Source organism: Cebus imitator, unplaced genomic scaffold, assembly GCF_001604975.1.
Source record: "Cebus imitator isolate Cc_AM_T3 unplaced genomic scaffold, Cebus_imitator-1.0 Scaffold203, whole genome shotgun sequence".
NCBI lineage: Eukaryota > Metazoa > Chordata > Mammalia > Primates > Cebidae > Cebus > Cebus imitator.
Window position 1 is genome coordinate 3,633,272 of NW_016107518.1, and position 17,663 is coordinate 3,650,934.

The 17,663-nt window shown below is 44.2% G+C and overlaps 1 protein-coding gene across 1 annotated transcript in view; it reads right to left on the reverse strand.

Moving 5' to 3' along the window:
• Window positions 1-17,663, reverse strand: part of THSD4 (thrombospondin type 1 domain containing 4) — a 660,091-nt gene that overhangs the window by 526,849 nt on the left and 115,579 nt on the right. The window contains exon 5 of the mRNA XM_017548142.2: window positions 6,786-7,233. Within this exon, the coding sequence (XP_017403631.1) occupies window positions 6,786-7,233 (448 nt within the window). The remainder of the gene's footprint in view (window positions 1-6,785; window positions 7,234-17,663) is intronic.

The following is a 17,663-nucleotide window of genomic DNA, read 5'->3' on the forward strand; positions in this document are numbered from 1 at the left end:
CGAGACCATCCTGGTCAACATGGTGAAACCCCGTCTCTACTAAAACTACAAAAAATTAGCTGGGCATGGTGGCGCGTGCCTGTAATCCCAGCTACTCAGGAGGCTGAGGCAGGAGAATTGCCTGAACCCAGGAGGCGGAGGTTGCAGTGAGCCGAGATCGCGCCATTGCACTCCAGCCTGGGTAACAAGAGCAAAACTCCGTCTCAAAAAAAAAAATCGCTGGCCGTGATTACATCTTGAGAGAGAGACTAGGATATATATGTCTTTGTTGTTCTAATATTCCTTACTCTTTGTTTGTATAACTTTTTATAATCATGAAAAATGACAACTGTTAACAATTCTTGTGTGTACATATTTGTGTGCGTACATATATACACTAATAATTCACACATATATGTGAATAACACACACACATACGTATACATATACACACCCTCCCTCACCTGGATAATCTGCACTTAAACTCCACGCAAGCCAGGTTAATTTCCACTGTGTGGGGATTTCAAAGGACCTATATACATATATGTGTATATGTGTATGTACACACATCTGTGTATACATATATGTGTATACATACACATATGTATACATATAGACACACATGTATATACACATATATGTGGATCGTACACATACATATGTGTATGCATGTACACATACACATATATGTGTGTGGTCCACATATATGTGTATATACATATGTGCATGTGTGTTTGTGTATATGTGTATGCGTGTGTGTGTGTGTGTGTGTGTATATATATATATATATATATATATATATATATATATATATATATATGTAAAAGTCAGTAAGAGAATTTTCTATGGAAATTCCAAGTGGTCTGAGAAGACAGAAGGAAAAATTCTGCAAAAAGCACTGATACTCGCACATATTTCCTAGATGAGGAGGTTGGTGATAAGCTCATGATAAGAGAAACTAATGTTGAAACCTCCAGTCTGTCCATCCAGTAACTGGCCTCAAGGTTCCTGGCAAGCTTTACATCTTACAAAACTGCACTCAGTTCTTACCTGGCCCATTTACTAAGTTTTTGTTTAAAACTGCAGTGAGGAAGTTGTTTGTTAGCTCCTCTTTCATTCAGTATCAGACTAGAGGTAGAGTAGAATTAGAATCTGCCTGAGGAGAGCATGCCTAGCTAGTTTGGGATTTGGCCAACATCTTCTCCTTATTTGCACTTACTTTGAGGCACAAACAACTCCACATGGATAAATCCCTTGTCAAAAGCCAACTCTACCCCAGGGAAATTTACTAGAGAGTCACTGATACCAGAGCTCATCACATCCATGTCTGCTAATCGCTGCTTTCAGCTCCAGGAGTTTCTCCCTCGTAATGTTAAGTGCACTCTGTCAAAACTCAAGATCATGCCTCCTTTGGCAGCAAAGCCCCTTAAAAACTCATAATTGTGTCCCTGCCTTGCATTACAGCCTCCCTCCTCCAGAAGAGGTCAGAGTATCAGCCAGTCTCCTCTCCAGGGAGAAAGTGTTGCATTCAGAGTGCCTAAGAGAAACTGCTGAATTCGGAGCCCCTAAGAGAAAGTGGGAAGAAATACACCTAAGCCTCCAGGACAAAGGTAGAAAGGATTTTTTTGTTGTTGTCGTTTTGGAGACAAGGTATTGCTCTGCCCCCCAGGCTGGAATGCGGTGGTATGATCATAGCTCAATGCACCCTCCAACTCCTGGGCTCAGCCATTCCTCCCGCCTCAAGCCTCCTGAGTAGCTGGGACCACAGGCACATATCACCAACCTCAGTTGCTTTTTAAATTTTTTGTAGAGACAAGGTCTCACTATGTTCCCCAGGCTGGTCTTGAACTCCTGGCCTCAAGCGATCCTCCCACCAGGGCCTCCCACAGAGCTGGGATTACAGTCATGAGCCAATCAAGCCAAGCCAAGGCTGGCCAGAAAAGGGATTTTATTTTTTTCAACTGCATCCTCTCAGGAGCCAGAGAAATTGAGGTTTGATTTCTCTTTCCTCTGTTGCAATCCCTATAAAAACTCTAGCTATCAAGTCTTGGGCTTCAATGAGCTTCCATGAAGAAGAAATTTAACTGTTTACTCTGTTCCTTGAGTTCCTATTACTTTTAGCCATCATCGAGAAAGTGCAGGGCTGCGGATAAATCATGGCTTCCTCCCTGTGTTGCCCCTTCACTGCTGAAGACAAACTTGCAGATAAAGCCTTCATTCACTGGAAATACATCTGATTCTACCAAGAGGTCTTTCAGTGCCTCCTTCTTGCCCCTCAGCCCTTACAGGACTACAAAGAGCCTCTAGGACCCCTGTCACTTGCTCTTCCTAAAATACCCGCCCTTGCCTGGATAATCTGCACTCGAACTCCACCCAAGCCAGGTTAATTTACACTAAAGGGGGATTTGAAAGGACCTGTGTGGCATGTGCAGTGGCATATATGACCTGCTTTGTTAGTGCCTTTTGATGAGTCTATCCCTCTTACCGGACTTGAGCTGCATAAAGCAAGAGCCTGCTCTCATCTCAGTGTCCCAACCACAGCCTAACACCTCACCCCACGCAATCAATGTCAACGTTATGCTTACGGACACCAAGCGAAAGCTTTCTCTTGGGAGTGTTTAAAAGACTTTGTGCCACTGCACTCCAGCCTGGGCAACAGACAGAGACTCTGTCTCAAAAACAAACAAACAAACAAAAACAAGGCCGGGTGCTGTGGCTCATGCCTGTAATATGTGGCTCATGCAGCACTTTGGGAAGCCGAGGTGGGCAGATTATCTGAGGTCAGCAGTTGGAGACCAGCCTGGCCAACATGGTGAAACCCCATCTGTACTAAAAATACAAAAATTATCCAGGCACAGTGGCATGCACCTTTAATTCCAGCTACTTGGGAAGTTGAGGTGGGAAAATGGCTTGAACCCAGGAGGTGGAGGTTGTAGTGAGCTAAGATCACGCCATTGCACTCCAGCCTGGGCAACAGAGCAAAACTCAATATCAAAAAAAAAAAAAAAAAAAAAAAAAAAAAAAAAAAAAAAAAAAAAACGCTTTGGACCAGATTGAGTCTTGCATTCACCGTCTACAGTCTGGCTGAAGGAGACTGTTGCACTAGTAGATGTTTGAGATTGGTGCTTGAAAAGACCACAGATCCTCAATCTGTACCTTAACTTCCTCATGCACATTGTAGGCAAAATAATAATACTTCCTTATCTTTAAAGTCTACATTCAGAACTCTTATATGAATTAAACAATCTCAGAGACATGCTGGAATGCTTAAAATTCCTAGATCACACCATAAGATAAGTCTTAACATTAAACATGCATTTCGGAAGATGTAAAGAATTCACTGTTATGAAGTTGGTTACCTATAATTCCACTCTTATCATTTTAAAGTCACCATGACCCACGGGTGATCACACTGAAACTAAATCACAGCTGAATTGTTGGGTCTCTTGGCAATCTTGTTTTGTCACTGGGTAAAGGGAAATGAGCCTTAATCCCAGCTAACATGGGACTGAGGATGACTCTGAAAAGATCTGATCATTTCATCCATGCATTTCTTCAGTTACTGCTGAGACTCTGGAAGATGTTCAGATATGGGGAGACCTTACTCCATTCCTGTATTAAGGGGGGTATGCCAGACATGTTTATTTCCTAACAATGTGTCAGCACCATGCCTTCCATGTGCCACCACCATGCCAGCTCTTCTACATTCCATCTTGTCAGAACCTGACATAAACCCTATAGTTGGTCCTCAGGGTGTTAAGCGACTTGCCCAAGGAAACTCAGCTCTTCCATGTCAAAGCTTGGCATCTGTATAGCTTTTCTTCTTTGAGTAGGAATACCTACATAACTGGGGCATTCGTGTCCTCTCTTGATGCTGGACATTGGGGAGAAGAGAGAAATGTTTACAGAGGTCATTGATGCTGAGATGCTGGGACACATGGGTCCATCTGGGGAGTACATATAAAAAGACAATATAGCTGAACTGAGACTGCTTTCCTCAGAAATGCCTGTTTGCAAAGCTAATCTGTGGCTGGCATCTGGGAACTTGGATCTCAGGGCAGTTTCCACCATTCCCTAAATGATAGGAGTGGCTCACTGTGCCTAAATATAGCTTACGCTAAACACCTGCTTTCTTTTTGGGAGTCTGGAATGTTGATATGTAGCAGGCAGAGGGTGCCTATGTGACCAGCCCTTAGTAAAAACCCTCGGCACAGGGAGGGCTTCTCTGGTAGACGGCTTTTACACATGTTATAACAAGTCATTGTAGAAGAATTAAGACACTCCTATGTGGCTCCATTGTGATTCTGGAGAGCTCATGTCTGCGTTCCTATGCTCTTGGCCTTATGTGCCTTTCCTTTAGTGATTTTGCTTTATTTATTCAACCCTTTGGCTGTAATAAGTCGTAACTGCGAGTGTGACGATATGCTGAGTCTTATGAGTCCTCCTAGGAAACCATCAAACCCAAGAGTGGTCTTGGGGAACCTCTGACAGTGGGAGCTTTAAAGAGATCATGGGGGTGTGGCCCAAGTCACAAGAAGCCATGGGCTTATGAAAAAAAAAGATATGCAATCATGGAACCTCTAAGGAATGACATCTCTCAACAAAGATAAGCAGGATGTGGCCTTGGGACAGAGGGGTGCACTGGGGAGGACACTGTGCACATGTCACAGAGAAGAGAAAGGAACTCCACCTATACAATCCTGTGTCAACATGCACTTCTTTGGGCTGGATTGGAGGCTTTACTTTGCCCACTTCCAAAATGCCAGATGACAGACACCACGACCTCACAAGAAGTTTCTAAGATTCCCTGCAATTCAGTCTCCTCAGTGGTGCCATACCCCAGCACCCAGGGAAGCCACAGCTTCTACACGGGGAGAATGACCCTGCTGTGAGCAGCACTGGTCTGGCAAAAGGGGCATGCTTTACAAACGTAAATTCAATGCAAGGAATGCCAAGTGGGCATGAACTCCACACAGATGCCAAATACCCTCTCGTTTACTTTCTCTCTATGGTTTGTCTGGTCTTCAAAATTAAGAGATAAACTAGTCAATGGGAGAATGTGTCCTATATTACAAATCAATTCATTTTAAAAGGATAGCAATAGATATTTAGGAACAAGGGCATGTCTGATCATGAAACCTAGCAATTCTTTACTTTTTAATTTACAAAGCACTTTCCTACCATCACCTCATTTGATCTTCAAAACAATGCTAGGAGGCAGATAACATGACTTTTCTCATTATTTTCCATGACACCTACTCTGTTACAAGACAAGCAGTGATGCTCATTGAAGACTTATTGTTTGACTGATCAGCAATGGCTTTAGAAAAATTCCTGCTTTTGAAAATTAATAATTCCTGAAGTCTGACAGTGGAAGAATAAGCTAAAAAGCCACCCAGTCATTCAGTGAAATTATTAAGATCACAAATTAAGTCATTTCTATGGACTCTATACCAGGAAATATATTTTTAATGAGGAAATTGAAGCTAATATATAACAGCTGTCCTGTTACCCAGCAACAGAGTATTAAGGCAGATTAAATTATTAATGAAAAATAGAGCAGCTCAGAAATTTAACCTCTTAACATCCTCTCATTCCTTTCTCTTTAATCCATAGTCTTTAAACTGATATTTTTAAAAATTCATTTCATCACCGTATACAGATAACATTGATAGTTTGTTCTACTACTCATTAGTTACGGTATCTTCAGCAAGTTATTTTACCTCTCTTTGCGACTATAAAATGAAGAGAATAGCAAACTCATGGTTAAGGAGAAGATGAAACAGTAAGTTTTTAGAAAAAGGGCTGAGCACAAGGCCTGGCTTATGTGTTTTAAACAGTGGTAGATATTATTTAAATGAATGAATATGAAATCAATAAATACTTATTGAACTGATATCCAAAGTGGATATCCTATATGTATATATGTATGAGTACAGCTATACAGGCCCTTGAAACAACAAAATGCTTGCACAACCGTTAGTAACTTACTGGTGCCCAGAGGCCTATGTGTGCCTTCTATTTACCCCAGCTCTCCCAGCTCCTTCCCTAAGAGGTGAAGACTGGGCCAGGCGCAGTGGGTCATACCTGTAATCCCAGCACTTTGGGAGGCTGAGGCAGGAGGATCATGAGGTCATGAGTTCAGGACCAGCCTGGCCAACATGGTGAAACCCTGTCTCTACTAAAAATACAAAAATTAGCTGGGCATGGTGGTACACGCCTGTAATCCCAGCTACTCGGGAGGCTGAGGCAGGATTATTGCTTGAACTGGGACCTGGGAGGCAGCAGTTGCAGTGAGCCGAGATCACAGCAGAGCACTGCACTCCAGCTGGGGCTACACAGCAAGACTCCACCTCAAAAAAAAAAAAAAAAAAAAAGGGGGGGGGTGCGAAGACTCTTCACAACTTCATTCTCAGACTGCTTCATGTTACAATCCCTAGTGTTTACACCTGGAAGAACTGAGAACCTCTGGGAAACTTACATATTGCACTTGAGCAAAGAATAAATATTATGAGTCACTGAGAATTTGGGGCAGCAATAGCCATTAATAATTAAACCACCATTAGGCGATTGTCAATAAGCAATTCAAGCAGCAATGTGTAAGTTACTAAAGCAATGACTTTAAAAAAATAATTTGCGGGGAGAATGGAGAATACATGGAAAGAAAAGAGAAAGAAGGAAGATTAAAAGGTGTGTTAACATGGCCCAGACACCATACCCTTGCTGTCTTCACCATACTTAGTGCTAAAGGACAGAAAGAAGAGTGGCAGCCGTTTCCAGGCCCAGTACGGGTTGTGTGTACTCACGTTGGTGTTGCACAGCTTGTACTGCCGATAGGCCCCAATGCATGAGATTGCTGTAGATCGGGCAGGCTGAGAGAAGCTCTGAGCTGCCCCGTGGGTCCCCACACCATGGTTGTTGCTTGTTTCCGGGCTGTGAAAGAGACTTGAAGCTGCCTGGAAGCCTTGATCATGGGTCAAAGGCAGCTGGTAGATGGGGTCCTCCGCAGCCTGCAGTCCAGAGCGAGGGCCACTGTCACTTTGGTACAAAGGCCCATGTTGGGGGACCGGGTGGGCTGGTGAGCTGTAGCCAAGCCTAGCAGATGATGCCCCCTGGGACCTGGAGTGCCGGGATGAGGGCTTCTGTCTCCGGAGCCTCTGTGGCATGTGTGCAGTGTCTGTCTGCAGTGGTAGGATATATGGAGCCTTCCCATAGCCATACTTGCCAGGGCCAATGGGACCTCGGGTCCTGCTCCTAAAGAGAGATAGACAAGAGAAGACATGATAAGAGTTGCATGAATTTTCACATTAACTCGGAAGCTCTGGTCCATGGTAGAGAGGACCAGGCAGGAACGGAAGCTTGGGGAAGGGGCTATGGTAGGACTGGGAGGTAGGGGGGTGCATTTTAGAAGAAGGGACCATCATGGAGGCTGAAATGGAGACTCCACAGAGGCTGGAAAGTAGAATGAAGGAGGGAATCAACGGAGGATGAACAGTGGATGATGCGAGTGGCTGGAAATGAGGTTAGAACAGTAAACCGTGGTCATTGTGTAATTTTTATGCAAAGTCTGGGCATTTTTGTAGGTCACTGGGAATCACTGAAGTGGCTAAATATAGATTTTTGCTAGCTGTAGTATTTCAGACCCCATTCAATGATCTGTAGTAGTTCAGACCCTGTCCCTTTACCATTCATACTCCAAGAGCTTTTCTAGGTAGTGGAACCTAGAATTTGGTAGCAGAATTTGGTTGGGACTGCAACCAAATTCTAGTGCAATTCCCAAGGACTGACTTGCACTGACTTTAATCCTGAAAATCTTCAAGGGGGTTAAGCACTTGGCTCCTCCATCACTCTTGAAGCAGCCCATGCTAAGCGATGGGTAAATGGCCATCTTTACATTGGTTTAGATTGGGGTATCCAAGCTTTTGGCTTCCCTGGGCCACAGTGGAAGAAGAAGAACTGTCTTGGGCCTCACATAAAATACACTAACACTAACAATAGCTGATGAGCTAAAAAATATTTATTGCAAAAAAATCTCATAATGTTTTAAGAAAGTTTACAAATTTGTGTTGGGCTGCGTTCAAAGCCATCCTGGGCCACAAGAGGCCCAAGGGTCGTGGGTTGGGCAAGCCTGGTTTAGATCTTTAGATTTTGGTAAAGACCCACTGCCCTGGGGTGGGGTGTGGTGGGAGGCTTGGGCAGGACAGGGTAGAAGCCCTGATTTGTAGCATGTGCCCACTCCTATGGTGTACATACTTCCACCATGGCTGATATCAAGCTACCAACGTGAAGACACAATGAACTCTGGTGAGCAGGTAAAGACCAGCTCCAGAACACCACTGCATGTACATTTATTATGCAACTACTGTATGCAATACACAGAGCTAGCAATGATAAAGAAATATAAAAATTAATCATCCATAGGCTGGGCACGGTGGCTCACACCTGTAATCCCAGCACTTTGGGAGGCCGAGGCGGGTGGATCACCTGAGGTCAGGTGTTCTAGACCAGTCTGACCAACATGGAGAAATCTCATCTCTACTAAAAATACAAAAATTAGCTGGATGTGGTGGCACATGCCTGTAATCCCAGCTACTCAGGAGGCTGAGGCAGGAGAATCACTTGAACCCAGGAGGTGGAGGCTGCAGTGAGCTGAGATCGCGCCATTGCACTCCAGCCTGGGCAACAAGAGTGAAACTCCATCTCAAAAAAGGAAAAAAATTAATCATCCATAGTTTTCAAGACCCCAACCTTACAACTGAAAGTACCTAGATCACAACGCAGGGTGGGGTTAAGGGCCGCATACAATAAATGTTACTTTGGGGAATTCTGAAGCAAGGAAAAGCACTTCTGTCTGGAGGGATGTGGAAAGGTTTCACCTTCAATGGCGTTAGAGTTGAGCAGCACAGGTTCCAAATCTCTGTGGAAAGACTTAAGTCAGTCAACTAACTCTTACTACTTGTAAGATGACTGAGCTGGATTAAATGACCGCCAAGGTCGCTCCAACTCTAAAATTATATGCTTCCATAGTAATTAATTCTACATTTACGTAAAATTGGAAATGTGCCCAAGGGTTTCTACAGGATGGCCCCATTAAAATAAGCACATTAAAATAGCAATCAAGGTGAAACATTGATTTCTGCCCTCATGAGAAAATTCTTTCTTCACTCTCCACATAATCACTGAATATAAAATTTAATAGACCACAACTAATTATTAACATCTTTATTACTAATTGTGCCTTCATTCTTAGCTGATAGGGAATTAAACCACGCCACAGTGTTTATTTTGCATTTAGGTCTTTCTCAATTAATCTTGGCAACACTTGGGACTCTGTTAATGATGGGGGCTTTAAGAGATGCAATTAAGAAGTTAGTCACATATATATATGTATATAAAACTTGGATGTAATTTGCCTCTTTCTTTCTTATGGCAGGCCAGGTAAAATGAATGACATCATGCAAAGGGAAAGGAAAGAATTTCTGTGTATGTGTGTGCTTTTTTAAGATCTGAAAGTCTACCAAAAGTACTAGCCTCAAAGTAAGTACTGGATGGAGACCCTAGCTGAAGGGAACAGAGAAATGGTCATGTGGAGTAGCACTTCTCAAACATGAGCGTTCACAGGCATCACCTGGGATCATGTTAAGCTGCAAATTATGGATCTAGGACCTCTAGGGTGGGGCCTGAGAGTCTGCAATTCCAATAAGCTCCTGGGAGATTCTAATGCTGCTGGTCCACAGACCCACAGCTTTGAGAATCAGTCATAGAATAAAATAGAAATTCCAAACAAAAGGGTGAAAATTCAATACTGCAAATTATCATTTTTAATAGAGAAAAATGGCAGTGAAATTCAAACCGAAAACCTCTGAGTTTGAGGCAGATACAAAAGATCTGCTGGCCTGGGACAGGCTGCCCTGCTGTAGCTCACTCAGGGAGCACTGATGAACCAAGACTGACTTGGGCTTCCTCATGGGGAGCAGAAGAACCTGCTGTCAGCTGATGACTTGTGTAAACATCTTCCCAAAGGCTGCCATCATCCCTGAGGGGGGTAACATATACAAGCACCAATGTATATTTTTGTATTCATATTGCCTTGTGGAAGGCTCTGCTTAAATTGAAGAACCATTCAAAACCCACGGACACAGCAACATCATTGGAAAGGTGAGGAGATGAATGCAAATGACCAGTTAATTCTAAAAGACCAAAGAGAATGAGCAACCAAATAGGGTGTGTTTATGAGAGATCTGATTTCCAAGTATTTGACTCAGAACATTTGGACAAGTGGCAGATTCATTCTGGCTTGGCCAGCAGAACGTTTGTTTTCCTTGCAGCTGGTCAGAGCTAATAATCCTGACAGGTCTGAATGGCCTCTTCTCCAACAGGACAGAGTCCATCTGGCCGCTTGCAGGGGGGCCTCCATGGAACTGGGCAGATTTATGCAGAGCTGTGATAAGTACAGATGTGGCAAGGGAATATGTGTGGCCAGTTGACCCCTCCAGGAGAATCATGTGGTAGGTGCCTGGGGCAGAGGGGGTGGGGGCTGTTGAGTAGTTCTGCTTAGTCTCCCCAAAACCCATCTCTCGAATTTTACTTTGGGTGTTCCACTTGCCAAAGCACTGGCTAATTTCTGAAAGTTATGTCTTGAGACAGCAATGGAAAAGGCACAGTTTGCAGATCAGAGATGTGGGAGTCAGTGCAGGCTAGTGGTTCATGGCATGGACCCAGAGGCCAGTTTTCTGGAGTCTGAATACCAGCTCTGCTACTTTCTAGTTTGGAAACTTTGCATAAGTTACCCCAATCTTCGTATGGCTCAGTTTCTTCAAATAGGACCAGGATTAAGATGAGGTCAGTGAAGCACCTAGCATGCAATATTTAAGGAGATACCGTCAGAATCGTGGAAGTGCTGGTCGGAACCTGAGAGTAATGTCTCCTTAAATGTTGTGCCCTAAGTACCTCTCTAGCTGCACTCCAAGCCTAGTCCTGGCCTTGTACTCATTTATAAATAAACACAATAATAGTACCTTTGATACAGATAGTTGTAAAGATTAAACAACTTAAGAGCAAAAGACGTAATGCCTCACACAGAGTATGCATCAAACATTTGCCTTTCCGTAAGAAAAGCTCTAGTTTGGCTATTTAGTAGCTCTACCAACTTTGGCAAATAATGCACCTTCAGTTTTCTTACCTGTAAAATGAGAGTATGACCATCTCACGTTCACCAGAATGGCTACACTCAAAAAGACGGATAATACGTGCTGGGAAAGAAAAATCGGAAACCTCATACATTCCTAGTGGGAATGTAAAATGGTGTAGTCATTTTGGAAAACTATCTGTAAGCTCCTCAAAAGATGAAATGTAGTGTTACCACATGACCTAACAATTCCAGGCCAAGGTACACGCCCAAGAGAAATGAAAACACACATTTATATATAAACTTACACATGAATATTCATAGCGACATTATTCACAATAGCCAAAAGGCAGAAACAACCCACATGCTTATCAACTGAGGTATAGATAAATAAAACATTGGTATATCCATAGAGTAGATTATTATTCAGCCATATGAAAGGTGAAGTGCTGATATATACTGTAACATAGATAAATCCGCAAAACTTTCTAAGTGAAAGAAGCCAGGCACACATGATTCCATTTCTATAAAATGTCAAGAATAGGGAAATCCACAGAGACAGAGAGTGGTTTCCAGGGGTTGGGGAGAGGCAGGGAAAGGGAGAGACTGCTAGAGGGATGGCGTTTCTTTCTAGGATGATGAAAATGTTCTGCATTTAGATCGTTGTGATAGTCACACAACCTTGAAATATACCAATTATTGAGTTATATAGTATTTTTAAATCATGAATTTTATGGTAAGTTATATCTCAATAAAGTTGTCATTTTTTTTAATGAAAGCATGTTTACTTACAAAGATGTTATAAAGTCAAATTGAAGTTACTGATAGGAATGCATTTTTTAATCTAAAAGCAATTTTTAATCATTTGTTTCAACAATATTTAACAAACCTTTATTGAGAACTTCTATGAGCGTCTATTGAGCAACATGTGTGATTTTTTTTTCTACTTGTTCACATTTCCAGCCCTGGCAACGTAAGTAAGTGGAACGCCCCATCCCCCCACCATAAAGTAGGGCTCTATGAGAAGAACGTGACACTGGACAGTAAGGGTTCTAAGACCAGGTTCTAGGCACAGTTCATCCAGTGGGTGTCTGGGAAAATTGCTGTTGCTTTAATAGTTGTGACGATAATGGCTGCAAGTAGCATGTTTTCCTTACAACAGGCTGGCTGCCATCCAGGGCTCGTTACGCGTGATCTTCCACAGCTCTGCAAAGTTAATGCTAAGCAGTCAGCATGATGACTCAAGCAAAGTCACCTCTTCCAGTCTCCCTCCCTACACAGTCACCCTGGAAATGTGTCACCTGCAATCATCACCTGGAACTGACAACTCCCACCTTTCTATTTCCTGCTGAGATCCCTCTCCTGAGCATCAACCCTAGTTAACCTCCAGACTAGAGCCTGAAAAGTGGACATAAACCGCCTGGAGGTCTCATCAAAATCCGGCTTCTGCTTCGGTGGATCTGGGACAGGCCTCTGGTTCTGAGTTTGTCACAAGTTCCCACGTGAAGCCAGTGCGGTGGGTCCCGGGACTGCATTTCAATAGTTCCAAGTGTTACTTCTAAGTCAACACACTCAAGCCTGGACTGACCGTCTTAACTCCACAAAACTGATGCCCCTCTAGTTCTTCCCATATTCTCTATCTCAGTAGTCCTTCAACTTGAACAAGCATCAGACTCACCTGGAAGACTTGTTACAAGAGATTGTTCAGCCCCACCTGCAGAAATGCTGATTCAAGGGGTCTAGGCCAGGGACTGACAATCTGCATTTCTAACAAGTTCTCAGGTGATGCTGATGCTCTTGGTCTGTGGGCCACAGTGAGAACTGCTGCTCTGTCTCACTCCCAGGTACCACCATCCCCTGAAGATCGCTGACACTTCCATTCACCCTTCTCTCTGCATTCCATCCAAACTCCTTGGCTTACCCACTCAACCTGTACAGCATGGCTCTTGCAGCATCTCTTGTCAGCCCTGGCCCTGCATGGACCATCCCACACCACGTTCCTTGCAGCTCCTCAATAGGCCAAGGGACTTTATTCTCCACGCTTTGACCTATGCTGTTTCCTCCTCCTCAGCTGCTCTCTCCAGCACTGTTTCCCAAAACAGGACCTAGTCACCCTTCAAGACTCAGCTGAAGCATTTTGTTGTCAATGAAATTTTTCCTGGTCCAAACCCCCCTCCAGCCCCTCCTTCACAGAATCGATGTCCTTCTCTTTTGTCCTTCCACTGGGCCTCATATAACTGTCACAGCACAATCTTTCATTGTGCTTACTCTTTGCACACCTACCTTAGTTTACCAGGATGCAGGCTCCTGTCTTATCTGTCTTATATCCCTATGACCTCCTGTAATGACTAGCACATAATAGGTGCTCAGTAATTGACCCTAGAAAAGCTGAAATAACAAACGAATGGCTCAAACCACTATTGCCAAAGGGAGAAAAATCTCCCCTCAGCATTATCGTGCCTGTTTAAGTTCTGTTATATGAAATGTTATATCTTATCAAAAGACTGTTAAACTATCGTGGCCCTGAGGACAAGCCACCTCTCTCTATGTAGGAAAAAATGTCCCGTCTACTGTGTGAGAGCATTTCTGGTATCAAACACCTAGAGAAGAGACAGGTCCTCGGAATGGAGGAGGACCCAGCAGGGGCTGAGACTCAGCCTTTATTTTCAAAAGGAGTGAAGAATTAAGAGGTCAAGAGCTGTCAGAGCTGGAAAGCCACTCGGGCAAGACTGTCAGCAGCCTGCAGCTAGAGGGTGGCTTCCTACCTCTCAATTTCCAGGACAGAGGGGAGTGGGCAGATGAGAGCCCCACCCTCCAGAGCAGGGTGTTTGTGTTTCTTATGCTCTCCGTATTTATTTCCATCTAGTTTTCTCCTAGAGTTCAGTCAAATCCCTTTGAGGAGCCCTGCCTCTCTCAGCTGTGCTAACATGAACCCCACATGGGCCATAGCATCCCACAGAGCAACAGCCCCTGGGACTGCCCTTGAGGAACTGGAGGAGTGGATCCCGAGAGCCCCAGGGGAAAGCGGAACTCCACGAAGGCAGCTGGGCAATGAGGCCAACCATCCCTGCTTGTGTGGAAAGTCTCCCTGTGCTGCTTAACCTTGGAGGTCCTGGGTTTTACCGCATTAAGAGAGGTGGTATCCCAGCCGGTGTGGTGGCTCACACCTGTAACTCCACCACTTTCAGAGACTGAGGGGGGCAGATTGCCTAAGGCCCTGAGTTCCAGACCAGCCTGGTCAACATGGTAAAACCCTGTCTCTACGAAAAATAAAACAATTAGCCAGGTGTCGGGGGTGCACACCTGTGGTCCCAGCTACTCGGGAGGCTGAGGCACAAGCATTGCTTGAACTAGGAGGCAGAGGTGGCAGTGAGCTGAGATTGTGTCCCTGCACTCCAGCCTGAGCAACAGAGTGAGACCCAGTCTCAAAAAAAGAGAGAAAGAGGTGTTGCTCCTTGCATCTTGGTACCTAAGTTGAGCTGCTACATAAACAGAAATAAATTCTTCCATAAGATGGGAAGGAAGCTCATGAGATGAAAGATGATTTATTGTTGGAGAAAGCTGGTAAGTTAGCAGGAATCTAAGTCCTCTTACTAGATTCTATGGAGAAAATCTAAGATACCATTGGATTTTATTGTGTCTAATGAATAATGTCCATGTGGCTTAAAGAGATCCTTTATGCCACATTTGCACTTTGAACTGTTACTATATATCAAGGCTAAACTCCCAAGCTAGTGTATTGGGGCAAATCTCCTGGAGACTAAGTATCACAGGGGCCTGGTTACTTTCTGTTATATGAAATATTATATCTTATTAAAATACTGTTAAACTCTGGCCCAGCATCGTGGGGATGCTGCATCTGAGGGCTGCCTCAACGCCAGCCTCCGAAATGTGGACAGAGCCTCGACGCCAGCCTCCGAAATGTGGACAGACACTCCTCTATTTCTCCAGGCAATAAGGAGACAAAGCATTTCCACTTGGCACTTTAAGCTCGGAGAGGGAGGAGGGAGATGTAATTCACAATGACTATCAAGTGAAATGCTTTTTGCCAAAATACAATCATATGACCACATGTATCTTTTAAAAAGGTTTTTCTAGACATGAAAACAATACTAGGTGGCAGAAATTACACCTAGAAATTGTCCCTTGCACGTGCTTGTACAAGCACACAGAGACGTGTGTGGGGATTCTCACTGCAGCCCTGGTGAGCTGGCAGGATGCCTGAAACCACAGCAGGACAGTGGTCTGAGGAACCGGCCAGTGCATTTCCGTCATCCCTTCTTTCCACACAGTTCTTCTAGAATGATACTGAAGATTATTGTGCCAGAGAAGCAAAGACTCAAAGATCAGTACAAGGAGAGAAATGCTTCTTCAAATTTGAAAAACTGAGCTTCATCCGTCAAGAGCCAAAGTCTGGCTCACAGCAGCCAGAGGCAGAGCTTATACTACAGACTATGATGAAGTGTTATGACCTTGGAATGACCATTCTGAACGCAAGGGAACTAAGAGTTTAGCAGGTCAGGCGCGGTGGCTCACACCTGTAATCCCAGCACTTTGGGAGGCCGAAGTGGGTGGATCACCCGAGGTCAGGAGTCCAAGACCAGCCTGGCCAACATGGTGAAACCCCATCTCTACTAAAAGTACAAAAATTAGCTGGGCAGGGTGGGTATATGCCTACGGTCCCAGCTACTTGGGAGGCTGAGGCACAAGAATTGCTTGAACCGGGAGACGGAGGTTGCAGTGAGCCAAGATCGCACCATTGCACTCCAGTGAGACTCTGTCTCAAAAAAAAAAAAAAGGTGAGTTTGACAAGCAGGCAGATGAGGGATGAACCAAAAGGCAGTATTCAGAGACTAGGACAGAATGTGGTGGCCTGGGCTGGGAAGCAATAGAAATCCCAGATGTGTTTAGGAGCCTGAGAACAGAAGGAACCTGCATGCTTTACAGGGAAGCCTGTGTCCAACATGGCAGCTGACTAGGATGTGGGAGGGAGGTGTCAAGGTGGAAGGGCCCACCTGAGAGTGGGTGGGCCATCTTGGAGGGTCTTTGTGGTTTCACAGAGGACACAGAGTATGAGGCCAGGAGGGTACATGCAGAGATTTCAGCAGCAGTCACAGCAAGGGTGGAACAGAAGCCCCTCACCTGGGGATCCAGGTCACACCCCCTGGGAAGAGGAGAGGAGAGCGAGGAGAGAGTCCCGACTGAGCTGAGCATAAACCCTGAACTGATCATATTTAACATGAAGGGTCTGAGCATCTGAGTCTCCTGGAATTGGCAGTTTTCCTTCAGCAATAGAAGCAGAGGCTCACGTACCACATCTAGTTATACAAAAATAACTTGTGTTCCGCATACCTGAGTGGTGACTATAAAATGTAAATCTGAAAGGCAATCTAAGTATCCTTAAACAGGAAAATAAGGAGCTAGTTAAATCATAGTGCATTCAGGTATTTGAGTACTATGAAACTGTTTAAAAGAATGAGGTGGCTGTTCATGTACTGATATAGAAAGATCTCAAAAACATAGTTAAGTGAAAAAGAATAAGACATTGAAGATACTAAGCTGAGGGCACTAAACATGCTCTCATTTGCATGTGTGTTTTTTTAAAAGAAAAAATATATACAGTATATGAAAAATGTACACCATATATACAGAATATATTTCTGAATTGATCAAAAGGAAACTCTGGGCAATGATTTCCCCTGGGAAGCAGACCCAATGAGGTGGTGTTGAAGTAGACTCATTTGTCATTTCTCACCCTTTCATACTGCTGTGTAAGCAGTGTCAGAAAGAGAAACCAAGTCAGTAACTTTAATGCTTAAATATGCAGACGTTTCAGTTTGGACATAAAATGCCTACTTATAAATACACTGTAATCCCCAAAGACTTGAGGGACAGAAACAGTTCAGGGACAAAATATTTCTCTGAACTGTCTCTGTCAAGAACAGAAAAGTCATATACTCCCAGATAGATTTTAGAACAGCATAGACCGGTATCAAGCTCATGCCGAGGTGGAAGCTTCTTAGAGTCTGAATACGCTCGGACCTCAGAGCCTATGGGAAGAAGAGCAATGACGCTATGACGTCCAGTCCAATCTTTTCAATAATGACAAACACCCCAGTGCATATTCCCAGTGTGGCTAACAGCATCCCCATCCGTCAGGTACCCAAGTAAGGAACATCACACACTTCTGACTTCCCTCTCCACTGGATTTGTCTTTCTAAGCACAGCCCTGGTCATTACTCTATTTAAAAGACTCACATTGCTCATCTCTGCCTAGATAATAAAGTTCTAGAGTGCGGTGGCTCACGCCTGTCATCCCAGCAGTTTCAAAGGCCGAGGCGGGTGGATCACGAGGTCAGGAGTTTGAGACCAGCCTGATCAACATGGTGAAACCCCATCTCTACTAAAAATAAAAAAATTAGCCAAATGTGGTGGCATGCACCTGTAATCCCAGCTACTCAGGAGGCTGAGGCAGGAGAATCGCTTGAATCCAGTAGGCGGAGGTTGCAGTGAGCCAAGATCGTGCCACTGCACTCCAGCCTAGGCAACAGAGCGA